The sequence below is a fragment of the Aythya ferina genome (assembly GCF_964211825.1).
Source record: "Aythya ferina genome assembly, chromosome: Z".
In the NCBI taxonomy this organism is placed as follows: domain Eukaryota; kingdom Metazoa; phylum Chordata; class Aves; order Anseriformes; family Anatidae; genus Aythya; species Aythya ferina.
The window spans coordinates 3026790-3053017 of NC_140299.1; the positions used below are offsets into that span (position 1 = coordinate 3026790).

The 26228-nt window shown below is 41.4% G+C and overlaps 1 protein-coding gene across 9 annotated transcripts in view; it reads left to right on the forward strand.

Annotated features, from left to right (window-relative positions):
• PIAS2 (protein inhibitor of activated STAT 2) overlaps nucleotides 1-25746 on the forward strand; it is a 32725-nt gene extending 6979 nt beyond the window's left edge. For 3 of the 9 annotated variants that reach the window (XR_014687197.1, XR_014687199.1, XR_014687200.1), the window contains exons 2-15: nucleotides 3500-3974; nucleotides 6842-6926; nucleotides 7556-7606; nucleotides 7730-7820; nucleotides 12109-12243; nucleotides 15149-15254; nucleotides 15853-15926; nucleotides 16791-16951; nucleotides 17521-17654; nucleotides 18077-18248; nucleotides 20427-20566; nucleotides 21045-21103; nucleotides 22371-22408; nucleotides 23831-25746. Coding sequence is in view for 4 of the 9 variants with exons in the window: in XM_084504076.1 (XP_084360202.1) it covers nucleotides 3500-3974; nucleotides 6842-6926; nucleotides 7556-7606; nucleotides 7730-7820; nucleotides 12109-12243; nucleotides 15149-15254; nucleotides 15853-15926; nucleotides 16791-16951; nucleotides 17521-17654; nucleotides 18077-18248; nucleotides 20427-20566; nucleotides 22371-22408; nucleotides 23831-24013 (1845 nt within the window). In the remaining 5 variants the exon portion in view is untranslated. The remainder of the gene's footprint in view (nucleotides 1-3499; nucleotides 3975-6841; nucleotides 6927-7555; nucleotides 7607-7729; nucleotides 7821-12108; nucleotides 12244-15148; nucleotides 15255-15852; nucleotides 15927-16790; nucleotides 16952-17520; nucleotides 17655-18076; nucleotides 18249-20426; nucleotides 20567-21044; nucleotides 21104-22370; nucleotides 22409-23830) is intronic. The other 6 variants (XM_084504077.1, XM_084504078.1, XM_084504076.1 and 3 more) reach the window with 3 other exon arrangements.
• The last annotated feature ends 482 nt before the right edge of the window (nucleotides 25747-26228 follow it).

Below are 26228 nucleotides of genomic sequence, written 5' to 3' on the forward strand. Positions count from 1 at the left end.
TGAGTAAGCTTGTGTTGCTTCTCTGGGTTCAAATGTAGGGTTTGCTGCCTGAGCAGCTACAGTTGACCTAGAAGCTAGTTACCAGTGGTTACTGTAAACATTTTTCAAGAATGTTATGTTCATTCATATGAGTACACTGACTATTAAATCATTGGTAGCTTTGGCCAGGCGAGCTTGGAGATCAGACCTTGTTCTAGAGATGGTTTTCATCCTTTACTTTGCTCTGAAGCTTGCCTGCCATTAATTTCAGTGGTGTGTCAGCATTTCCTGGACTCCTTAAAATCATGATCCCTCTGAAACAAATGCCATTCCACATACACCTACAGCTTAATGCTTCAGAACAATGTTTCTGCCCATGAATCATGGTTGCTAAAATTTGAAAATAAGAAACAGAAACCCATGAAACATCTGACCTTCAAGTATGAATCTTGGGGGTGGGAGGGAGGGGGAATGTTTCCGGAGCATAAAATTGCTAGAATTACCCAGTCTGATTTTTTTAAATTTCTTAAAGTTCTGTCAAACTACTCTTCGTGTTCATGGAGAGACAGTAAAAATAAAATGGCTTTGGTCTTCTGTGTTAGAAAAAGCTTTTTATTGGGCTGTGCAGCTGTAAAGAATTTCTCTTAAGAGAAAATTGATGGCATTTACATGACACAACTTGAATGTCTCATCTTAATTCAGTGATGTGAAAAGCATGTTAATAACTAGGCTGCAGTCTTCTGCAAGATTGCTGGAACCCCAAAAGAAAATAATTTGGTAAGGTTTGTTGGAAATAGATTATCTGTCTTGCACTATGATTATAAATGCTCCTAAGCATATGTTACGTCTCCATAAAACCTTGTTGATTATAAAAAGCACCCACTTTGATATGTCTATAAATGGAATAATAAGCTAAACTACATGGATGAGACTAGCTCTGTCTTTATGCTCACGGTTGCTATTGCCTTAGAGGGAAAGTAGCATCAGTTTTACAGGGGGAAATCTTGCAAAAGACATCATTTAATTATTTCCAGTAAAACTCACTTTTGCAAGATTCTTCTTTCCAAAGCTCATGCAAGATTTTTGTGTTGATGGACAAAACCACGTATTTCTGTACTCCCAAGCACTTTAATCGAGGTGTCAATTTAAAATCTTGCTGACTGTGGTACTGAAGACAGGCTGTGTCTTCTAAAATGAAATCCACCTTGTTACAAGATGCTTGTTTGTTGAATTCCCACATAAAATGCTGGCCATTTCAAGGCATGATTGACTGCACATTTCACCTTGATTAACTTGCAGGAATGCACAGAAGGCAGCAGTCAGGGTAACAGAAAGTATTTTGCTAGACATGCTGTTTCCTTAATCTCCATGTAAAGGGTTATTTCGTTCATTTGCATTCTGATTATGATATCCAGCATCATGCTTACTGTCTCCATCTGAATTAAAGGCATTGGCGTGGCTGTGAAGCTTGTACCACTATTTATGGAAGCAGACAATATGAAGCTCTCAGTAAATTCTTTGGTATCAGTGTTATCTTTGACAATTGCCACACTTTCTCTTATGTGGCTTTACTACAAAGCTGTCCCAGTCCTTCAAATTATTTATAAAAGTACCAAAAAACTTATTATTTTTTTTCATCTTTCTTGCTTGTAAGACTAAGGACGAATAGCAAGGGAAGGGCAGGTGGAAACAGCCTTGAGCAGCTTGCAAGCTTCACATTACTTTTGCCTCCTTCTCCTCCTCCTGTATTGTTTCTCTGTTTAGAGAAGTTGCTGGGATGAAATTAAGATATCTGCTGTTGGCTTCTTCAAGAGTTCGGGTGAGCGACTCAACACCTCGTGTGACACTGCTTTCACCAGCAGCTTTATCTGTGCTGCGTTTTTAGATGGGGTTTTGTGGGGAATACCAGCCTGAAGATTGCTCATCTCTCCTCCTGATAGCAGCATTGCTGTACCCAAACTGGCTGCCTGGAAACATTGAAGTGCACTATGTGAAATAAGATATGTCTCCTCAAAAATGAGGAAATAGTGTACCTGGTGGGAATAATGCCAGGGTACTTTAGATGTTGTTTTAGAATGTGTGAATTGATGTGACCTTTTAAAAGGCAGGTCCTGGTTGCTTGCACCTGTTTGCCTGTAGTGGCTCAAGCTGAGTGTTCATCTGGCTCAGTTCCCTGATCTGTCTCCCTGGAGAAGTGATCCCCTTGGTGCTCAGGAGAGAGCAGGGAGTTTCTGCCTCCTTCGGGACTGACAGCGGCTGCAACACAGCCGTGTTGAATCTGCAGTTTAAGATGGGATCTGTGTTAGACTACATCCATGTACTACATCAGCACTGCAGAGCTGAGGGAAAATAAACCCAAAGCACTGCATTTTGAGAGTTGTATCCCTCCTGAAACCAATGCCCAAAGCTTTACATATTTTATACTAGACTACTAGTTAAGAGTCGTCAACGCAGCTTTTAAAAATCCATGTTATGCTTGCAGGTTCTACTACTTCATGCCTTCCATTGGGTCCTTTGTCTGTCAATCCCTGAATCTGGAGTTGGTGCAATGCAGATTAAAGTCAGATGTCTGTTCTTTAAAACTTAACCTTCTTGTTACAGTGGGAGTGTCCCACCCAAATAGGAAGATAACTGCCTAGGAGAATCTGGATTATTTTACACCTCTCTAAATAGAGAGCTCCAAGTGCCAGGTGTCCACCTATGCCAGTGTACTGAGTTGTTCTGATCAAGGGAGACAATCACTTTCTATTGGGTAGTATCTCGTGTTTTAATAAGAATCTTTCTGTGTATAAACCTCATGGTTTGATCCTCAGTCTTCCACAATGAACTCGGATAACCAAGTAAATAGCATCATTTCCTTTGAAGTGGTCTTGGAGATGGTACCAGAGCATGGTTTGACAGGACAGGAAGCTTTCTGTCACAGTCTGGTAGAATCAGTTACATTGTTTAAACAGCGAGTTAGTGTGAAATGGTGTAACTTTAAAGCAGTTTCTGTCTTGCTGTACCATTCTTTCAAGGGTGAAACCTGATGTGCCTGACTCTGATCAGCCATGCATTTAATGTGCTGCCTGAAATCAAGGACGTTTCAGAATAAGCCATGCAGAACTTAAAATGCTTGCTTATTTTATTTCTTAAAATGTGCTAGAGAACAGATGATAACACTGATTCATTTGCTTTTTGCTTTCATGAAGTGAGACGTTTTGTATCAGACAATGCTTCTGGCTTCCTGTGGAATTCAGATAGCATTGCATTTTTTTTGCTGTTGGAAATAATTTTTGCTGTAGAAACAATTAGAATCTTTAAAATCAATAGTGCAACCAAACCAAACTTTCCTGGACATGTTACTTCTTTGCTTTAAGCTAACTGTACTCTTGTTCTGGGTAGGGGTATGAGTAGAAATATCTAAGGTGACTGCGGAGGAACTGGAATGATGGAAGTTCAGATCTTCACCGTACCCTTTGGAATGGATGACTTGCTGTATGGTCAGTTCACTTATGCTTCTCTTAACTTTTCTTTCCAGAATATGGTATCAAGTTTTCGTGTTTCTGAACTACAAGTGTTGTTGGGCTTTGCTGGACGTAATAAAAGTGGACGGAAACATGACCTCCTGATGAGGGCACTGCACTTACTGAAGAGCGGCTGCAGCCCAGCAGTTCAGATAAAAATCCGAGAACTCTATAGGCGTCGGTACCCAAGGACGATTGAAGGACTCTCAGACTTATCAGCTATAAAACCTGCCGTTTTCAATTTGGACAGTAGTTCCTCTCCTGTGGAGCCTGACCTGGCTGTTGCTGGGATTCACCCGCTCCCTTCTACTTCAGTCACGCCTCAATCTCCTTCCTCCCCTGTCAGCTCCGTGCTCCTCCAAGACACTAAGGCTCACTTTGAGATGCAGCAGCCATCCCCTCCGATTCCACCTGTTCATCCTGATGTTCAACTGAAAAGCCTGCCTTTTTACGACGTGCTAGATGTGCTCATAAAACCTACAAGTCTAGGTAAGTGTTTGATAATACTGCAGGTTGTTTAATTTGGAGGATAGATATTGCTTATGACAGTACAAAGTCTAGGCTTAATTTTTTTTTTCAGCTGGGGAAAAGTGGAAATTCCCTTCCCTCCTTAGTGCTAGCCCTGCCCTTTCTCCACCTCTTGCTCCCCAAAGTGCCAAGCTCCACTTTAGTAATAATAAAGTATTCTATTCTGCCAGTACCCTAGATTTAAAGATAATCATGACCCTCTTTTCAATATTCAGTTACTTCTGGCTGAATGATTTAGACCTGAAGTATCTGTTTTATACAAGGGAGGAACACCTCTGTCAGGGCCAGCAGGGAAAAGATTTCAGGGTCAGTAGTTAAATGCCCACAGTGTAAGGAGAGCAAGTTCACTGGCTTGTTAGCTTGTATTTATCTCATTGCAACAGTTCTGCAGGTTTTGGCATCTTGCACTGTGGTGCATACTTTGGGCAACAAATGCTGAATTTTGTACTTGGTTAGTGGTGGTTTCTCAGTCTGCTGGTTGTTGCCATACTGCAGGTTAAAATGCAGAGCAGGTCTTTGTCTTGCAAACAACCTGAAGGCTGAGTTAGCTTATTCAAGTGCCTCATTCTTGAGCATATGTATTTGGAAATAGGCTTGAAATTCAATTTGTTTTACCTTATAGGGTATTCTGTAATAATTTAGTAATACTGCTGAGCAACACTCCTAGCATTTTGCAAGCTGTTTGCATCCTGCTAAACTCCTCAGTTTCGTAAGTGATAAGTGTCTTAGGTTGTGACTTGTACCTAAGTGATGCATATGCTGGTCACCCTCCACTATCTCGAGCAGCAAGCATTACTGGCAAATGTTCCTTACACTGCCTGTTGTCACTTGTGCTTGAGTGTCACAGCACCCTGTTAGGGAGAAGGTTCCTCTCCCTGTTTTGGGTCCCTCTCCCTGTCATTGTCCTAATGCATGGATGGGCTTGTTATTAATGTGTGCTTTGGTATTGGCTGGCTCCACAGCTCATCCTGGCCTCCTCCTCCTTGTGTTCACTCTACACAGTAGCTCAATATCTTAATTATATTCCTTAATCATTCTGTATTACAGCACAACTGTTGGCTCACAATGAACCAGGTTTGTTGCTAGCCATGTGGTTGCCATCTCCTGTCTAATGTGGTGTGTTTTCTGCATTGTATTTCTGCCATGCAGTTACTGCTTGTTTTTTGATACCTGAGTTTTGATACTGTTTGTTCAATGATACCTGGAGGTGGCAGTAACATGCTGGAAAACCATCTGTAGCAGCTATCTTCTGCTTTGGAAATGCTTGCTTCTTAACATGAATGCTTCATCAGGATGTTAGTGTGTTATAAAGTTGCATGAAATTTCTTTTCCCTTGAAAACTGTAGGCTCTCTGTTGCATGTTGCCCAGCTCTCATAGAAGTAGGTTTACCTACCTGGTCCTGAAATGTTTGGATGGGGGGAGAGGGAGACAGGAGGAATGTAATTGAGTACCTGCTGGCCTTAAAACTCTTCCCAGAACACAGTACCTGAAAATGGCAGCAGCTGGAGCTGCAGCTCTGTGTGAGAAGGTGTGTGTAAACGAGAAGTGAGGAATGGCTTGCTGTGCAAATAATGAATTAGTGACTTTAACTTGGGTTTGTGAGCAAATTTGAAGGAAACCCTTTCTTAATAAATATTTTCAGATTGATATGGGTAGATCATAGTCCAAGTTAGTAGATGTGAGTGGTTGGGACATGGAACAAATGTGTGTTTAAGAATTCAGAAATCAAGTGGGGCACATAGGTCAGTGCTTGGAGTAGTCTGCTTTACTGCAGCTCTCTGAAAGGGATGTGTATATGAGGATGTAAGAGCAGGTGTGGATGTGGGGGTTTAGCTTGAATCCACACTTGGTACAATAACAATTTCCATTTAAAATGTGCCCAAATATTGAAATTATGTATTTGAAATATAAAATGCTGTCTAATGTGTGCACATGAGTGCATGATACTGTATTTGAATTGCTCGAGGAACTTGTGTGTGTTTCTTCCACCTGGGCTTTTCCTTTCTGAATGTTTTCCAGGCAGATTTTTCTTCTCTGAATGTTTTAGGGTACACGTCAACCTAATTCATTAGTTTGGCTTAATGGTGATATTTTTAGGTTCGTTCTCCTTGCTGGATACTTTAAACTGTTGGAGAAGTCCAGTCTACCTTTATGTCAGGTCAAGATTTCTAACTCTTCAAGTCAAAAGGATATAGAAAAGGACAATGTATGTATTATGAATCCTTAATAAAAGAATACTGTTGCCTGCCATCACTGAGAGACAAGTAGGATTCTGATACAAAAGTTATCTTTATTTTGCCACACACCCCCTTCCCAAAGTTCAGTGCTGACTATTCCCAGACACACTGTCCAGCTGGCTTCTTCAGCATTAAGAGTTGCTCCCTACCTTCCTCCCCAACAACTTAGCTACCTTTAGCTGTTTCTTCACTGAGTAATTTTCTAGCTGTCCATTAATAGCTTCTGGTGTACATTTTCCTATTATAGTACCTTAAAATAGATGTAAACACCTCTCTGGTGGTACTTTCTCCAGGTATCCAGTGTTATATTTTGATGTGTTTGTATCTTTCTTCCCCTGAGGATTATAGCACAGTTCGCCAAGCTGTTTTAATACTGAAAAGTAATGAGATATTAGCCATCTGAATATAGCTGAATGAATGACTTGTTCTGTTGCTTTCCTGTTGACAGTGGCTTGCAGTTCAACAACAATTTGATTGTGTACTTAAGTGACTTGTGCCTTGTTTCAGGAAAAAAACTCAATTGCAGGTCCTGTTCTAATCAATGATTTTAATCACCATGGTTAAACCTCCTCTTGTCTCTTTTTTTCTAGTACAGAGCAGTATACAGAGGTTCCAAGAGAAGTTTTTTATCTTTGCTTTAACACCTCAGCAGGTCAGAGAAATCTGTATTTCCAGGTAAGAAGCGTTTGGCATAGCATAGGTAACCGCTTTTACAAAAGTTCAGGACAAGGGGATTCTCTTTTTGATTTTTGGTGCATCCCATAAGCTTGCAGATGGGGGATGATAATCCTCAAATAGTTACGCTGAATTAATCTGTTATGGTTTCTTCCAGAACTAGCATAAAAAATTTGTGTATTTGGTTAAATCTTATGCCACTGAGGAGTTCACAATTACTTGAAACAGTAATTGTTACTATTTGGAGAGGTGGTGGGCTTTCATCCCCTGCATATTTCCTGACTGCAGGAATGGAAGACTGCTTTTATCTTTTGTCCCAGGATTCATGTTCTTACAGGACCTGTGATGTGAACAGTTTTTTTGGATAGCAAAAAACCTGTTCCCCCCCCCCTCTCTGGCAGCACCATTCTTTGTTACTGTAAGCTGTTGAGAGAAGATTGCAATCCTAAAGTCCTGCTTAATGTGCAGTACCTAAACAGAGGTGTCACTCATAAGACTTGTTTATAACTTAATAAAATAAGAGCAACACTTAGTGATGGAATAGGCGTACCAGTTATTTCAGTGTGTGACTGGATTATGAGACCTGCTGTCTAAAGAGGTGCTTTGGTTTTCCTTTCTCTCTGTCACAGGGACTTCTTGCCAGGAGGCAGGAGAGATTACACAGTCCAAGTTCAGCTAAGGTACTTTTTTCAGGATATTCTCTTATGTTATTAAACCAATTAAGGATTTATGTCTTGATGTTTGTGGAGACATATGAATGTAGTGACACTTGAAAATTATGCTTTCTGTTTTTTGGGGTATAGGTTATGCCTGGCAGAGACAAGCTGTCCTCAAGAAGATAATTACCCTAATAGTTTGTGCATTAAAGTAAATGGGAAGCTGTTTCCATTGCCGGTAAGCTTGTGTTTGCGTGTATGTGTGGTTTCTTTGATTTCAGGTGTTTGTTTTTCTGTAATGCTAGCTTGCTAAAACAATCAAGCACTTTGCTATTATCAAGCACTCAAATTTCTCCAGATATTAACGTTAACAAATACACAAATTGTGTGCCTATGTGAGATAGCCATTACTGCTATAAATGATCATACAGCCATTGCGTGGCTTAATTACATTTTAGCCAGTTGTAAGAAGCCTCATCTGTGCAGGTAACAGAACAAGAACATGCGGAATCTTCGTTCTAGGTCTTAAAATTGAGTTTGACTTGATTGGCAGTAGCCCTCACTGGTTAGCCCTCACATTGTGTACTGGTGTGAGTTGCTACTTGTGAGGAATCATCTTGTGGATGTATTTGTATACTGTTCTGCACCTCTCTGGCTAGAGCAGTGTTCACCACAGGGATGAAGAACAGGCATGTTGTAGGGCTCCTAGCAGTTGCTAATGCTGGAATAGAACAGTGTTATCAGTCAGGCACTTTGGTTTCTACTATAAAAATGACAGGGTGGGCAGAGCCACCTTGAGGCTTAAATACATATGAAAAGGTAGAAAGCACTCTATTTGTGAACAAATATCTGGAACAGGTATTTCTCTACAAAAACTCTTACCCAATTCATTCTGAAACACTTCTGGAAGATGGAAAATGTAGAGTTTTTTCAGCAGTGTACGTAAAATGGATGATGGGAATAAAGGTGTGAAATGTTATCTCAGAATGTTTGCTGCCTTCTTGGCATGTCAGATACGTTTGTGTTCTATTCTTCCTTTATGCTTCTTCCCATTCACATGTGATCATGACTACTTTCTTGCCTCTGATCCACCTAAATGACTCTCCCTAGCTTTTTTAACGATTGCACCACTTTTCTGTCTTCAGCATATAAAAGTGTTTCTTTGAGACATTTCCTGGTCAATACTTCCTGCAGACACAAGCTGTTCTCTGTGATAAACTTGGAGGTTTTCCTTTCTTCTGAAGATGTCTTCCTTTCTTCAAGCAACCCAAAAGAACTGGGTCTGTTTTTCTGCTGATATCAATGACATGGTTCTCAGTCTTGTTAATATACCTTATACCTGTTATACTGTGCTATGCTATCCATTTTATGTGTAACATGTCACAGTCATAGCAAAAATCATCTGATCTTGGACTTTCACTTTGCTTCAGATTTAAATCCGGTAGGTTCTTCTTGCATGCTGTAAGGTGGCTCGTTATTCTATTCAGCAGGAACTTTAAGTGAGAAAGTAAATAAATGACTCTTGTCTCGGCAACTTTTCTACCTCAGAGACAACAGTTGTCTACTTCAGTAGTGTTAAGTAATTAATCCGTGATGCAGGCTCTGTTGTCAACTTGTACAATTCTTAAATGAGTACCATTCTGCCTTTCCCTTGTATAACAGTTCATGCCTCTGCGGATGTCTGAATTATTCTAGGTTATCTCCTTGGCTGCACTTCTTATCAGAAGCTTCAAAGAAGTGCTGCCAGTGTGCCAATACTGCTTTAGGTTATGCCAGCTCATGCTACTGCAGTGTTTTCTTGTGTTCCTGCAGCTGCCTCTGTCTACTTCTCAGTGTTTTGACTTGAAAAGAATAATTGTGGAGCATTACATGCTGGTGTCTTGGCAAGTAACAACAATTTTATACATAATGTCCTACAGCAGGTGATTTTCATGTTGCCTTCTCATGCGAGTGTAGGCAAGACAAAACTCAAAAGTCCAAAGAAATAACTTGCTTTTCATCCCAGGGAATCTCTGTAGACCGCTGCATGCCTCTTTCAAAGGACAAAAATGAAATCTGTCAAGGCAGGCTGGGAATGACCACATGGAAGAGCAATCAGACTTTCTCTTTATACTTCTTGGTTACAGCAGAGTCCACCTTTTTTGTCCATTGTGGTTCTTGGAAGAAGTATGGAAGTCTTAGACACAAATCACTGGCACATGCTAGCTGCTGGAATTGGCAGCCTAACTGAGCGGTATTACTGAGCTGGTTGTGATAGGCATGCAGAGTGTTCTCTCTAAGTCCCAGAAGGCTAGGAACAGAAGTTCTTAATGTGTTTTAGGAGTACAAGATTGAATCTGACCCCTGAAGGTCTTTGCTTTGTGGGAGAAAACATGAAAAGCTTGACTGAAATGAAGCGTAGAGAAGCAGAGTCAGCCTTCCAAAAAGGGAAAAATAGGAGATGTCAAGAAAAACACAAATAGTTGCATTCTTTGCTTGCTTTCTTTGTTTTTTTCACACATCTGCTGCCTCCATATACTGTGATAAAGCACACATGGGAAGACTCTTCATAGCTACTGTCACTCGCTTAGGGCGAGAACCAGTTTTGGAAGATTTCTTTGGCAATTGCTGTCCTCCGCTCTGGCCTGGCAGACCTGGGTCCCTGTTCTGTCGCTGCAGGCAGTAGCCCTGTGCAAAATTAATAAAGGGCAGTAGTGAAGCACAGCCATGGGTGGGCTTTCCAGGGAGGAGTAGGGACTAGTGGCAGAACTGCTCTGGAAACCTGGGAAATGACACGACAACTGCAGAGCCTGCCCTGGATTAAGGGCAGTGGTTATTCTATGGTATGCTCTTCCAGTAAGCAGAAGAGGCCTTCAGTTCTGAGTTGCCTGAGATGACGTATGTGGCAAGACAAAAGATACAGCAGGCTTCCTGCTGGTATTGCCTACATACCAGCTATGAAGAAAAAATACTTCAAAAAAGGAAAGTGGCTGGGAACTTCAGAAATACCAACTAGATACAATGTGAAGATATCCCTAAAACTCCTTATTGGAGCTAAGAATTTAATGAAACATCAAGGTTATCATTCCTAATCCTTGAAATGAGTTAAAAATGGCCAGACAGTCTGCTTCGTGCTGGGCTGTCTGATTCACTGTTGGGAGAGGTGGCCTGGGTGCATTGGCTGTGCTGTGCTTCTGCAATAACCCTCTAGAGAGGGTTCTGCTTGGGTTTCTACCAAAGGCTGGAAGTTGTGTGTTTACTAGCAAAGGAGCTTTTCAGATTGCTTTCCCATATCATTAGGTGAACACAGAACACATGCTGTGCACTCCGTGGGAGTTTCTGATGAAGTAGCACACACCAGCAATTGTTGCTGTTACTTCTACTTTTTATTTTCAGCAGTCGTCTTTCACAGTAACTCTATTTTGAAACATTAGGCTATGACTGTGCATGTTAACTCTGCATTAAATAACATGTAATTTTTTTCAGTGTATTGTTTCTGGAGAGTTTCTAGTGTAGAACAACAGTGTCTTGAATGGGATGAAATCTGGCAGTCACTTCTGCGCAAGATGCAGGCTCCAGTATTTTGTTGCCATCCTTCTGATGCAAGATGAGATCTTGAGATGAGTGGACTGCAGGATGTCTGCTCGAGCTCCAAACAGATTCTGGGTTCCTGTTACAGGCTGGCTGCTTTCACAGTGACGGTTGCAGGATGAGATGAATAAGCTGCAGTTGGGCCACGTGCTTCACATAGCACAAGCACCCTCTGCTTGAAGTGTGCTTGTCTAGAGGCAAAAGGGAACTGGGTGGCTTCTGATTCAGTCTGCAAGCATTGTATGTCATAAAACTACAGAAAGAAGCTGGTCCAGATTATTTGCACAGCTTTTAAGAATTTCTTAGTACCTAGTAGGTGTGTTTTTCTGCTAACAATAACAAGGCCTCTTAGCTCTTAAATACACCTGGTATTCCATGAGCAGCTCATCTTCAGGGTTCTCACTGGAGTGTGCAGGTGACAACCTGTTGCTTGTGAAGCTAGGTGTAGTTAACGCAAGGCAAAGCAGACACCAAGGGGTTGTAGGGCTCTTGGGACAAGAATTTGCATTTTTTTAAATAAAATCAGTGAGGCATTCTTTGGACACAAAAGACTGAATTAACAGTTTGTGACTTGCTGTCTTTTGATTGCTGAGGTTGTGTCCTTCTGAGGTTCTGATTGCTTTTGTTGGGGTGTGGGGAGCAGTAACAACTTCTTGTTTTTTGAAAGTCTCAGCACTGCTTTTTACTGCTCCAGTAAACTTACCTGGACCAAAACTGTGTTCTCTTCTACTTTTCAGCACTTCTGCAAAATCTCTTTAAAATCAAAAATGCTTTAATACTATGGTTGAGTTATGGTATTGGACTATCCAAGACTGATATTCCTCAAAATGAGCGTTGATTTCAGTCTCCAGCTTAGAGAACCTCTAGGCTCACTTGTTTCTCACAGATCAGTTTTAAACTAGTAAGTTGTTTAAGCAGTTTACAGTGGTAATGCTTTTTGTCTCTTCTTCCCACAGGGATATGCTCCACCACCAAAAAATGGAATTGAACAGAAGCGACCTGGGCGTCCCTTGAATATAACATCTCTAGTTAGGTTGTCATCAGCAGTGCCAAACCAGATTTCCATTTCCTGGGCTTCTGAAATTGGAAAGGTAAGCTGTCTGTTTTGTGGGATGTAGACAGTAGTCTGAATAACCTTGTCTAGCGTTCCTTCTAACCCACTGCCTGATAATGCTGGCAAGACATACGGTGTTACAAAGTGGCTGCATTTATTTCTGATGCCAGGAAAAAAAGTTAGCTCTAGAAGTATGGTAGCTTACAGTAACACAAAAAAAAAACTTGCATATGGATTACAGAGACCATACTGAGTTCACACGGATGGGGGAGTATGGTTTTCTTTGAGAGCTTTTTTGGGGAAGTTTGTCATTAGGGGTTGCCTGAAATATGTCAGAAACAACTTTATTTGTGGTGTAAACAAAGAACAGTTCAGACATAAAAGGGGAAGGCTATTTTGTAGCCTGATGGTATAATCATATGAATGTGAGGTTATGTAGCCATGTCTTAAAGGTTTTTTTTTTTTTTTGTAGCTATTCATTGGAGAAGGCTTTTAAAATGTGCAAATGTGCTAAGGCCCTGTGAGTGGGAGAGAAGACACAAATTTGTTCTTGGGGCTTTTTGTATTTTTTAACCAAATAATACCAAATATTTCTACAAAAGGAATTTTTATAGGAAGAACTAGTTTATGTATATTTCCATCTTTTGTTTTGAGGTTCTTTTTCTTTTGTCTTTCCTCAGTTAAAACTGTGCTTGTAAATAAGGTAAATCAGATGGAATTTACAGCTCAGAAAGCTCCTTGGTGGCAAGTCCCTGGGAAGTGTACAGGGGAGCTGTCAGGCTGCCCAGTGCCAACTGTTGCAGGGTGTGATGCATTTTCGTGATGCTGTGCTTGGGCCATACCGGTGTGCATTTGTAAGGCAGGGTATCCAAGCCATGTGTCCTTCGTTAAAAATGAATTGTATTCCTGGAAGTTTAGGTGACTTGAGGGGAAACTGACTTCTTGAGTGGTGATACAGGGAGTAATGGAGACCTGGGTAGGGGGGAGAGAGGGAAGCATATTCATAATGCAGTTCTTCATGGAAAGCTGTGTTGAGGAGGAAAACAGTGCTGGGCTTCAGTGGCAGGAGATGAGGTAGGTGGTGACAGACGTGATATATTTTGCTCTCTGGTGTCTGTAGGTGAATTTCTGGTTTTGCGGAAATGACAACTTATTAGTTTAGAAGGATTTAGTCTTTCAAATGCCCAGGTGATTGCTTAGAAATCTTCCTGGAGATTTACTAAGGAAAGGAGGGAAAGTGAGAAGACTCTAAATTCTTCCTAGACTTATGTAGCTGTTACAGCAGTCCTTGCAGCTGTTGGAAGAATAAGTGGTCATTGGTTTACCATCATATGTGGCTACTTATGGAAGTCCTTCTCAACTGTTGTTGGAGTAGCTTACCTCTCCTTTAATATCAAAATCTATGCTGGAGGCATCATATACTTTAAGTGAGACTCCAGTATAAACTTGTAGAAACTTAAATTTTAAAGAAAAAGTGGAAAGTTCATGTTCAGCAAAGGAATGAAGGGCAGTGCTGACAGCAAAGTTTTCCTAAAACAGAATGAGGATGGGAAAGACCTAAGCCATTTCTGCTCGATCAAAGCACAAGACTCTAGAAATGACTGCTGGATTGTGTGTAGTCTTGGCTCTCCCTCTGTCCCCATGCTTTCTTCCTCCTGTGTCTGCCAAAATATTTCTCCATTTGAGTAGATGAATTGGAGGTTGCTCCAGCCTTGCACCGTTGTCCTGGGAGGTGAAGTGAGTCTTCTGGTTTAATGCTGGGGCTCTGTTCTAAGTAGAAGAACTTGTGTAGCAGGCCTTTGCTGTTCATCTTCTAAATGAAATCTCTGGGGACAGTGTGGAGTGCAAGCAGGCTGATGTGATAAGGGCTTATTGGCATCTACTTCTCTGATAGAGGAGGGCTTCTGAGGAGAGCAGGTGTTTATCCCAGAGAGCTGGTCAGGCTAGAGCCTATAATATTGATTCTGTAGGAAAGAAACAGTACACAACGTAGTCCATTCTTTGCAGGAATGGGGAAAGGAAGATACTTGTCTTAGTGGCTTCCTGTGCATTTTGATAACTTTATCTGTTTGTCTAGGTAAGAGCTGTCTTTGGTATGGATGGTAAAGGAGGAGCAGGGTGTTAGATTTCTTGTGCTTGAAATTCCTGTACAGTGCTTGATCATGTAGGAGCTATAAGAAGGTGGCTGGCAGGGAGTGGAAATGACGGATTGCAGGTTGTGAGTGTTACACAGACGAAACCATTATTATTCTGCAGTGGTGGGACTTGCAGATTCTTCTCTTCACTTGTGACCTTCGAGAGGAAAACCTGAACAAAGGAAGCTGATGAGTGGCATGAATTAGGGAACAGCAGTAAATGCTAGGGAATATGGCCAGCCTGAAAGGAGTGGGTATGGTCTAATGAGGCTTGGCTTAAAACCAGCAAGGTGGAGAGAAGGTACAAAGAAACTGATGCTGTTTTGTGCCATTTGAAGGTGGTGTTTGCACCTGAAACAACGTTAATCTTTATAGCAAGTTTCTCTTTGAGCTCTGCATTAAGGAGAATGTCAGTGGAAAAAAGCAAATGTATAGGAGACAAACATGAGAAGTGCTTACAGACTGCATGTTTTAAGAAATTGTATCTCCAGTCTAAGTCACCTTTTCAAGAAAAAGCCCAGATTGTCTCTTGGTTGTAGAGAACACTTTTTTTGTAGTTAAGTTACAACTGGAGTGAGGTGACTTGACTTGGTTAGTGGAAGAATTCTGTCAGATTGACTCTTTCATACATGTAGTAATGAAGTCATCTGTCAGTACTTGCAAAGTATTTCCATAACTACAAAGCAAAAAAAAATCAGCATGTTTTTTTTTCTTATTGTATGTTAAAACCAGTGTAATAGTGACATATTGCTGTAGTGGACATATGGTGCTAAATAAATATTTCATCTTTAATTACTCTTTTTGTAGAATTACTCCATGTCTGTGTATCTCGTTCGTCAGCTCACTTCAGCTATGCTTTTGCAGAGGTTAAAAATGAAAGGTATCAGAAACCCTGATCATTCCAGAGCACTAAGTAAGTCAAATTAACCTTCCTGTTTCCTTACTGAGGGTGGTTGGTGGCTCTTTAAAACTAGAACTGGTAATACTTAGGAGATTTGCAGCATTTTGAAAAGAAAAATCCATGCCCAGGTTCTTTTTGCTGTTGCTCAGGTATCGTGTACTGATTCAGTGTAGGTCCCTAGCCAGCAGAGAGGAGTACCTAGAGATTTCCTCTAAAATGTTCTCAAGAGAACGCTGAGAGCAGTTTAGTGTCGTGGGCAGTGAGGTGCAGATAGATGACCTAAATATGTGTTTTATTCACCTGCATGTGCTGCTGATTGTCTTGTCTTTACACCTCACTCCCTGATGATTTTATCTCCTTGCATGTTGGATAGAGTTTGCTCTACTAATCATTGTGGCCAGAAGTTCATCTGCTGCACATCAAAACAGTCTCATGATGCAACTTGCCAGTTGCCTGTGAAGTTATTCTTGTGTGGCGTTTGCTCTGAACTAGATTCCTTAGATGCTCAGGGCTTTTTTAGATAGCTGGAAACAAGTATATGTGCTAGAGAATTAAGTTTAGTGTTTTAAATAGTTGTGCCCATCTCTAACTTCTTAATTTATTTTGGTAGTTAAAGAAAAACTAACTGCAGATCCTGATAGTGAGATTGCCACAACCAGTCTGCGGGTATCTCTGATGTGTCCTGTAAGTAAGGCTGGAAATTAACATATACTGATCTGTGTTTTCATTTTTAGTGCAGAGTTGGTCTGCTTGTAAAACATCCTGCTTCAGAAACTTAGCTGGCTTTTGTTATGCTGATTCATTAATGCAAATGAAGAGAAGAGTTCGCCTACAAGCACCTGATTGCAGCAGCATTTAACAAATTATGGTTTAGACTTGAGAATGCCTCAGCTGTAATGCAGTCAGAGTCAAGTTGCTACCTGTGTGTGTACTGAGGCCTTTAAAAGGAGTGATCTTGTGTGTGGAGGCATTGAGCCTACCTGGGAAGGGTAATAGAATAATTAAAGGGCACAGCGAGAAACAGAACTTCAGACCACCTGGTCTTGGTGGTATTGCTTTTACTGCCAACAAGGAGGAAAAAATAAACTGATCACCTTGTAACGAGGCAGTGCTGCCTTGGATTTTCTGTTTCCAGGTAGAAACTTACCTTGTTTGTGACTGGTATGTTAAGTCTTATGCGGAAATGGATATAATGCCATTTTGAGTCTAACATAAGTACAGCTCACAAAATAATCGAACCCTGAGATATTTGGCCAAGAAATGACAAAGTGATTGCCCCAGTAGGTATTCCTATTTAAAAAAAATAATAAATATCCCAGAAGTAATGTTTCTGACAGTTCTCAACTCGGTAAAGACTTTGAGGACTGCTATCTTCTTCGTTCAGGCACCTTGTATGTGCTTTGGAGTGGATTTGCACACAGTGACCTAGTGTTGGGCACTCTAGTGAGAAGTGACTTAACTTGCTGGTTGCATCTGATTTCACTGTTAGCTATGCAGATCTGCTTCACTTTCTTTTCTTCTGACATTCTTTAAATGCATCTCCTGCAGCTGGGAAAAATGAGACTGACAATCCCATGCCGGGCTGTTACTTGCACACACCTGCAATGTTTTGATGCTGCTCTTTATCTTCAAATGAATGAGAAGAAGCCTACCTGGATCTGTCCTGTCTGCGACAAAAAGGCAGCTTATGAGAGCCTAATACTAGATGGGTAAGAGACTGAGCTTGCAGAATACAAAATTACTTCAAGTCTTTCATGTTGTACTAATTGTTTTTGTGACCTAAAGTTTAGCCATTTTTACTTTCTCAAAAGTACATTACACTGGGAGGAACCATTAGAATCCTTTAGTTTCTATTCCCATGTAACAAACTGCAAGAACTCATCTTGTAACTGCACCATCAAACTCCTGAACCTCAGCATATCTTCTCTGGAGAAATCCAAATGTGACATCTAAGGATGTCTCCCTTTTACACAAACAATCTGTGAGGCTATTAGCTCTAAAATTTAGCTTAAAAACTGTAGAATTTGAATCAAAGGGTGATTGCTTCTACTGCTATATAGGAATCTCTGAACTGCAATAATGTTGGAGCAGAACATGGGTAGGTTGGGATACTTTGATTTTGATGTATGGAAGTCCACAAAGGTTGTAATTGCAGGTCCTCAGGGAAGACAAATAGAGTATGTGCTGTGGATCACTCTTGATTGTAATCAAATTCTTAACTGTCTCCTTTTCACTTAGGAAAAGCCTGGAATCAAAATCACTTAACTTTATTTTTCAGGCTCTTTATGGAAATCCTTAATGAATGTTCAGATGTGGATGAGATTAAATTCCAGGAAGATGGTTCCTGGTGCCCCATGAGGCCTAAAAAAGATGCTGTGAAAGTCTCAAGTCCACAGTGCACCAAAATAGAAAGTGAGTACCTCTTGGATATTGGTTGCAAACCACCAAAAAAGCTTGATGCCTTGAGACTTAATTGCATCTGGGATAATGGGTTTGGATGTTGATGTCTGTTTTGTGGGGTGTGTGCTAAATAATTTTTTTAAAAAATAAAAAAAAAAAAGGGTTGTATCTCTAAAGATGTGTGTTAATGGGTTTTGTCTTTGTTCTTTATAATAGCACTTAAAAAAAAGTTGCTCTTGTTGTAAGTCCTTAAACTGTTAACTAAAGATTAAAGCTTGTGCTCAATAATTCTCATTATGACACAGAGTACTACTACTAATAAAACTGGTCCTGGGCTATGACGGCCTCTGCTGCAAAATGGAACTGCTGATGTCAACAGCCTTTTTTTTTTTTTTTTTTTTTAAAAAAAAGTGGTATTTTGTTTTCTGGTTTAGGTTCCAGTGTTGTTACCAAACCATGTTCTGTGACAGTGGCCAACGAGGTAAACAAGAAGAAAGTTGATGTGATTGATTTGACAATTGAAAGCTCTTCTGATGAAGAAGAAGATCCTCCTGCCAAAAGGAAGTGCATATTTATGTCCGAAACACAAGGAAGCCCAACTAAAGGGTTTGTCAATTTTAAAGTTGTTATTTCATAATGTCTCAGAAACTAATGTGTAGACATGTGCACTTGTAGTCTCTTTGGTATGCAGCTCTTTCCTTCTAGAGGAGAATTTCTAGGCCTCTCTTTGCAGAAGGTTGTATTGCTACAGTACCTCTGTACAGGCAAACTCTATTAAATAGTTTTATGTCTCACAAAAAACTTGCACTGTTGCTGTGTTTGCAGGGATGTTTTTCCATAGTAAAAGAAACTGATGAAGCTACTGGACAGGATTCTCTTTAGATTTTCCCAAGTGCAGGAGCATCATGCATTCTTGCAAAGTTATCAACACATTCTTGCAAAGTGAGAACAGTCTGTTCTCACTGCCTTGCCCCCTTTATCCGCTCTGGTGCCAAGGAAGAAGGCTATGTTGCATGTTTCATCCATTTTTCTGTCAGTCCAGGCAGGGAGGCACTTTGTTGTTTTCAGTCAAGGCAATAAGCTTTTCTCCCGTCTCCCTGTTAAAATCTGGGATGTCTTGGAATGGCACTTGGCCCTGGTTTTCAATCACTTCTGCACCTTGGTTGGCACAACAGACAGCTCCTCGAGTTCCCTGTCAACTCTGCTTTGTAGTTGTCCAACTTCAGCAATATGACTGGCAAGAAGAGCAGCTTCTTCACCATCATGCCTTCTCCCCTCTGTCCCAGTCTGTGCAACTTGGCTGCAGTCACAGTCTGTGGCTTCCACTCTTTAAAGAAAAAAGAGAGCTTCAGGGTGCACAGGGAGGAAAGGACATTCTGTCAGTGCTCTGCAAAGTGATTTCAGGTGTCAGCTTTCTGGATAGTCATGCTGCATGCATGAGGTATGTGTCTCTCAGTATAGTGGCTTGTCTTTTGATTTTATTACTAGTGCTTTAGTAAAACTCTTCTGTTCTGCCACTCCTCAAAGTGATGAGCAGGTGTGCTGTCTGTAGTCTACAGCAGTGTGTGCTCTTTGACAAGCAAATAGTTGGTCATCAACTGCTTTCAGCAGTGATGCTGAAGTGCTGTTGCTTGTTGTGAGCAGTCTTGCAAGAGACACTTTTCCTATATTTATAAGGATAGCTACAAATGCATCTTTTAATGAAGTTGCAGAAGGCACCAGGCCTTCCTTCCATGCTCTTGTGTTTGTCCAACATGTCAGCCTATAACCGTAAGTGTAAAAGGACTGAGTTTTCTTGTTTCTGTGACAGTTTTCCCTACTGTTTGGGTATGGAAACATCATGTTTCATTCTTCAAATTCAAGTCTAAGAGGCTTTTGGAGAATAGCTCATCTCCTGTAAACAATATTGCCTGAAATGCTAATTTTGGGAAAAAAAAACTATGGGGTGGCCTCCTGTTGGTAGGAAGTGAATATTCTGAAATTTAGGAGGGGCTTGAGAAAGGAGGGTCTGAAATCCAAGCTTATGAAATCAGCAGTAGCATAAATGCACAGTGGAGCAGTCTGGGGAGGAAAACGAGGGGGTACCTTGGTTGGTGGGCTGAAGAGGGGGATGCAGGACATGTGGGAGTGGGACTGTTGGTGTCTTCACCTGACTGGAAGTTTATGAAACATTTTAATGCATGTGGCTGGCTGCCTGATTGCCTGTGATGTCTTCAATGGTGCTGCAAAGAATCAGGCAGAAGCTGGGAATGTGGAGAGCTTTTAGCTGGCTCTATGTGCCTGGGGAGCTGAGCTTAGCTTGGGTTCAGCTGTGAGTAGAGATGGGTTTGCTTAACTCCTGCGTTGGTATTCTGTGCTCCAGGGGGGTGAATCATGTCAGTTGCATCCTTGGCAAGACAGGTCATCCCTGAGGAACAGTGATGTGAGACACTTAGTGCCCTTCTCCTGGCTCAGGCTACCTGTGCATCCCTCCCAGGCTGATCTGCAGATACAGAGAGCCACTCCTGATCCCAACGGACTGTTGTCAGTGACTCCAGCACTGTACTTTGTTTTAATGCCAACTTGCTCTTATGTCACAGCTGCTGTTGAGAGCCAAGATACGATCATGTTATTATGAAGACTGTTATGAAAGAGGAAATTAGAGTGGAGTACTGTGTAGTGAGTAGCCACGCTGTAGTTGTGTTGTGACACAGTGACTGTGTGAAAGAGTGCACAGCCGTGCATAATTTCTCTTCTGTAACTAATGGCCACGCCGTTTGTAACATCTCATGCTGTTTGAAACAGGGTTCTCATGTATCAGCCATCTACTGTCAGAGTGCCCAGCGTGACAACGGTTGATACTGCTGCTATTCCTCCTTCGTTAACAGACTACCCAGTGCCATTCCATCACCCACCAATATCCAGTATTTCCTCAGACTTACCAGGTAGGTGCTGTCTATTTTTCATGTGCATTCAGACAGCCTTATTAATCTGTGGGGTGGGTAAAACATTGGAGATGAAGTTTTTTAAATGGGACAAGACTGTAGGTAGCCTTGCACTGATGTGATGTCTAGACAAGTCTAGTACAAGCTGTCTTCCCAGTGTGAGACTGCTTCAACAGTGATGTGAAAAACCTTGCTTCTGGGGTATGCCCTGACACTGGCGCTCTGGAAGTGCAGCCAGAAACACTTCTTGCTGTATTCAGTTAGACTTTGTGTAAACGACCGATTGTTACATGTGGTAGATGTGAGGGAGAGTAGCTGCTTGTATAAGTTTTAGAAATATAATGGCACTTACTCATCCCAGCCCTTAATGTAGAGATTTCTGCTAGCTGATTCTAGTGGTGCTCTGTCTAGATTGTATGAAAAAGGATAAGGTGAGCTACAATATGTAAGCTGACCTCTATTGAATTTTTTTACCTAGAGATACCCTAAATGCCTATGATGTATTCTTCAACACTGCTGCTAAATATCAGACAAAAGGTGGGGATACTGATTGTTTTCTATCCTGGCTCCTTGAAAAGAATTGTGTAGGGGTACTCTGGGGGTTCTCTTTGCCGGCCGTAGTGAACCCAGAGCCCAGGAAACGGTGACTTGTGACAAGAGGTGTCACGTGGGCCTCCTGTTCTTCCCTCACCTGCTCCATTGCCTGTCTCCATTTCTCCCCTGCAACATCTCTGGGTTTTCTCCTCTTCTTTCAGTACCGGTTTGGCAAGGGGATGGATATCATTCCCTTTGTTTCTCTGTTCATTTCGGTTGCCTTACTGCTCCCTCCCTCCACTTCTCCCTTGGTAAGAAATCCGTTGTATTTCCAAATTGGATAGGAGACTAAGCTGAGAGAACAGAAGCCTAGAATGGTTTTGTTCATCTCTGTGAACTGAAGTTTGAGCATATGCATGACCATTAACTCTGAATTCTATAAAAGCAGCTGGGCTTAAATCTCCTTCAAAATTTGTCTCTAACTTTCTCTGATGGAGGAGAGGAGAGATGCCACTGGCCAGAACAGAGCCAGAACAGGGTAATGGGAGAGGGAGGGAGGAAGCTTACCATTTCTTTCTGTTGACATAGCAAACACAAGGCCAAGATTTCAAAACAAAACAAAAAAGGCTGTGATTTCTCATTGGTTTCATATTTTTAAACATCTTGCTTTAAATGCTTACACTCTAATGGTGTATAAGACGGGCACTATTTCTCACTGCTCTTAGAGGATATACCTTGAACTACTTGTAGTTTCCTCTTCTTCATTCCTTTTATCTGTCTAGACACAAAGCGGGGATGATATTAGAAATGTTTCCTTATTGGCTGCCCATGGGTGGAGGAAGAGACCTGCTGCTTGTTTTTGGACTTGTGCATGTTGTGACTTTACTTCATTCCAGCATCTTTAATGTGATGACACTCTTCATGTCCCAGTTTGGCCAAGTCAGGTACAATATGCAGTGAAACTTGCATTATGAACCAACAGCTCCAACTGGCAACCTCCATCTAAGCAACCACATTGAACCACCCTGCAATATCCAGTGAATAATACATCATTGTCATTCTCATTCTTAAAAAGAGCCACTTGTACTAGAAAACATGTTTTGCTGCTGCCTGAAGTCGTTGAGAGTGGTGTCACAGTGATACACTTCATTTAGAAACTGTATAGCAATTGCAAAATCTGTTCTACGACAACAACAACAAAGTTCCTTAAACTTGTTGTTTATGAAGAAAAGAAAGATGCATCATTTTATTATCCTTCTCTTCTTTCTAGGTCTGGATTTTCTTTCACTAATCCCAGTTGATTCACAGGTATGTTTTCTGAACTGCTGTGGGCTTAACTTCTAAGCCTGTTTTTTGTGACACGCTGCTTGAGTAACTGTCAGGGTGTTGTCATCCATATTGTGCTTGCAGTCCACTTGCTCAGACCTAACCACAGACCAGGACAACGCATTTGCCCAACAAGAGGTTGTAAAAAGAAAAGATGCATTAAGGGAGGATTCAGTTTGACTTCTCTATGATAAATCCAGGCACAGGAAACTACTGGTAGTTTCTCTTTGCCTTACAGAAGCAGATACTTACACATGTGCTGCTGCCATGAATACAAGCATGCATTCATGTTCTTAGTTCACACTGTATCTGCAGGCCAGATTAATTTTTGTAAGCATACTTCACTGTTGGTTTTGGTATCACTTGTGGATTGAGTTCTAATGATGTTGATTTCTAATGATGGGATCTTCATTAGTTTGGGCATGTTACCAAACACTTTCACAAATCCCTTAGCGCGATTAATGATGCCTTACTTACAATCCAAACCCAACAGTTTGTAGAAATTTTGTAGGTCAAAAGTAACCAGTTAGCGTTTTTCCTTTCCTGGAAACAAACTTTATACAGTTAAGAATGTAAGAATCTAGTTACAGTAAGAATCACAGATGGACTACAACCTTTGAGGGGGAACACTATCTCACTAACTAAGATAGTATTCAGACCTGGGGTCTCATAAGAGCAGCACTGAAGGGGAGAATCACCCCCCTTGACCTGCTGGCCTTGAGTTGCAGCCCAGGATATGATTGGCTTTCTGGGCTTACATTGCTAGCTTGTATCTATCTTTCTGTCCACCAGCACTCCCAGGTCCTTCTCAGCAGAACTGCAATCAACCCATTCGTCCCTTAGTCTGTGCTGGTGTGGGGGATCACCCTGACCCATGTGCAGGACTGTGGTCTGCTCCTCAAGCCTGTCAAGGTCCCTCTGGATGGCATCCCATCTTTCTAGTGCATCATATGCATCACTGAGCTTGGTGTTAACCTGCAATTAGCTGAGGGTGCACCCCACCCCACTATCCATGTTGTTAACGAAGATACTAAATTTATTCATGGAGATACTAAATAGTACTGGCTCCAATATGGACTCATAGGGGATGCCATTCATTACAGGTTTCCAGTTGGATGCTATGGTGAGGGCCATGGTCATGGTAGTGTTTCCTAATGTGCCAGTAAATGCTTGAGCTAGCCTGCTCACAGGAGAAATAACAGGGAGGGTGAGGAAGGAAGGGTTTGTGCTACCACCTCTGCTTGCTTACTCGCTGTTTTGCAGAACTCTGGTCTTGCTGTGCATGTGTTAATGAAGTTCTGCTAGTAACCTGTTTTGTGTGTGTTGTAGGGAAGATGTATCTTCAGAGCATACATTTCCCTTGTGCAGTTAGTCTCTTCATTCTTCATTGTTTGTTTCAAACAGTACTGTCCTCCTATGTTTTTGGATAGTCTCACCTCAACCTTAACAAGCAGCACGCCTGGCAGCATCATCACATCAACCAGTCACCACGAGAGCAGCACGCACGTTAGCTCCTCCAGCAGGAGCGAGACAGGAGTTATAACCAGCAGCGGAGGCAGTGCTCCTGACATCATCTCACTGGACTGAAACAAGAGGCAGCCTTGGAACTCCAGGAGAAATTGCACAGAGCTGCTTGTTGTATCTCTGGAACTTCAGCATCTCAGAAATTTCGCTGATATTTATTGAAAGGATTTGCCTTCCAGAAACGGAGTAAAAACTCATCTTCGCTAGGAACAGAAGTGATAGATTTTTCTTTTCTTGCTCGTTAAGTAGCTGATATAGAAAAGGCCCCTTCAGAACACGCTTCTATGCTTCTGGCCTGTTCTGGGGAAACTGAGTTTTTGTTGTTGGATAGATTCCACAAATGGTTTTTAATTTTGTTGTAAAACGCAGCAATAATGTAAAAACAAACTTTTTTAAAATAAAAAGGCACTTAACCACTCTAGAACAACAACCTGGACAATGGTGCAGAAGTATATGCATTGGTGAGTTTTTAATATTTTCACTGGGGCCTGTAATAAACTTCATTTAAGACAACGAAGCTTTGTGAAATAGCCATGACTTGTGTTTTATGTTTCCTGCTCCCCACTTTCCCCTCACTGGGGAAGGTAGGGAAAGCCTCTGTAAATGTTTTTTCCTTGATTTCACGTTGTTCACAAATGTAACACTCCAAACTGTGACTTCTTCCTCTTTAATGTGTTTTGAGCTGGGGAGGGAACAAACTATCTATGCAAACCTTGCATTATACAACCTCTGTGTGCTGCCATGTCAGAAGTGGGACACCTCCCTATCACCACCAAAACCCCCAAACTACGCACAGTTGAGCCATAGTTGAGTTTCTGGTTTGGTAACTTTAAGAGGTGATGGAAAGAGAACCTTTCAACTCCCTAAAGTCCTTGGTGCCCTTCTGTGCTGTTACCAGCTCCCCCAGATGCACCACTGAGTCGCATGCTTCCTATGGTACCCACGTTGAGACTGCAGTGATTACTTTCTCCAGAGCAGAACTGCTTTCTAGTATGCCTTGCCCATGGCTTTGCCACTTCAGTAACTACTGTGTTCTGCTTGGGCATGCTGCAGTCTGACTTGCTACAGTGGAATCATGGTTTTGGGGAAAAAAAAAGCTGTAGCTGCACACTGTTTCCACCAAACTGGAACTAAGGTTAGGATTTAACGATGCTTTGTCCTGCGGTAGAAAAGCCATGATTAAAAGGCCACGTAATCAGCTAGAAGCAACTTCCTCCTCTTTTACTACTCTGAATTTGCTGCTTTGTTCAGTATATGCGGTGTCTCCTTGCACCTTTCTAAGGATAATGTTGGCAGTACTGTATTGGAAGAGGTTACAGACCAGGAAAATCAAGTGATTTCCACAGAGCTGGAAAAACGATATTGTCTATATATGTTGACATAGCAACTTTTCCAAGTGTTGTTTCTGAATAACTGTATTTGAGATTACTCTTCTCCCTAGTTACCAGCGTTCATTTTGCCCTAATTTTGTTCTGTATTTTTGTATTTCTTTAGTCAGATGTCTGGTGCTTTTTGCCTTCCGTTACTGTTACAGTATTTGAACTAAATATATGGATAAGAAATATTGAAGCAGGATGTATTGTACCTCTTGTCTGCCCTGTACTCCCATCTGTAATGCTGCATTGCTATTCTTCATTGCCTTTTTTGTATTATCTTTCACATCAATCTTCAATTCACCGGTTGGTCTTAATATTGCATCCATTTTCTTCTCCTTTCCTTATCTGTTAAGTTTTTGTACCTGTTAAGGATCAGTTTTTAGCATGATTTATTTCCAATAAAGCCATGCTACTTATGAATTTTTTTTCCTAATGCCCTGCAGCTGATCAGTGCTCTCTGCATCATAACTGCACAATAACTTGAACTAGGAACAGAGGGGGGAGAGGCTTGAGAGCCGTTGTGAATAAACTGTTTAAAACTTACCTGTTACTGAAGATGCTGTTTGTGCTATTAATCACAAACCGGTCTGGCTGAAGAGAGGTAAGCATCTTACAAATAATTCAGAGAACGTAATGCAAGGGTAAGTGCTGTTTTTAGGACATACGCTCTAAAACATTGGTGGTATTTATAAAATACAGTTAGAATATTGTTAGGCACCTGATGCGTACAGCTGACTGATGATGGAGGGCTGTGTTCTCTAACCAGTCAGGGCAGGACTTTTGCAGCTGCTGTTAATTTTAGATAAACCTTCTTCTTCTAGACCTATGCCAGCCCTATCAAATGCAAACTTAAGGGATGTGAGTTCTACCCATCTAGGAGAGAGCTAAACTGTGAGGGCAGT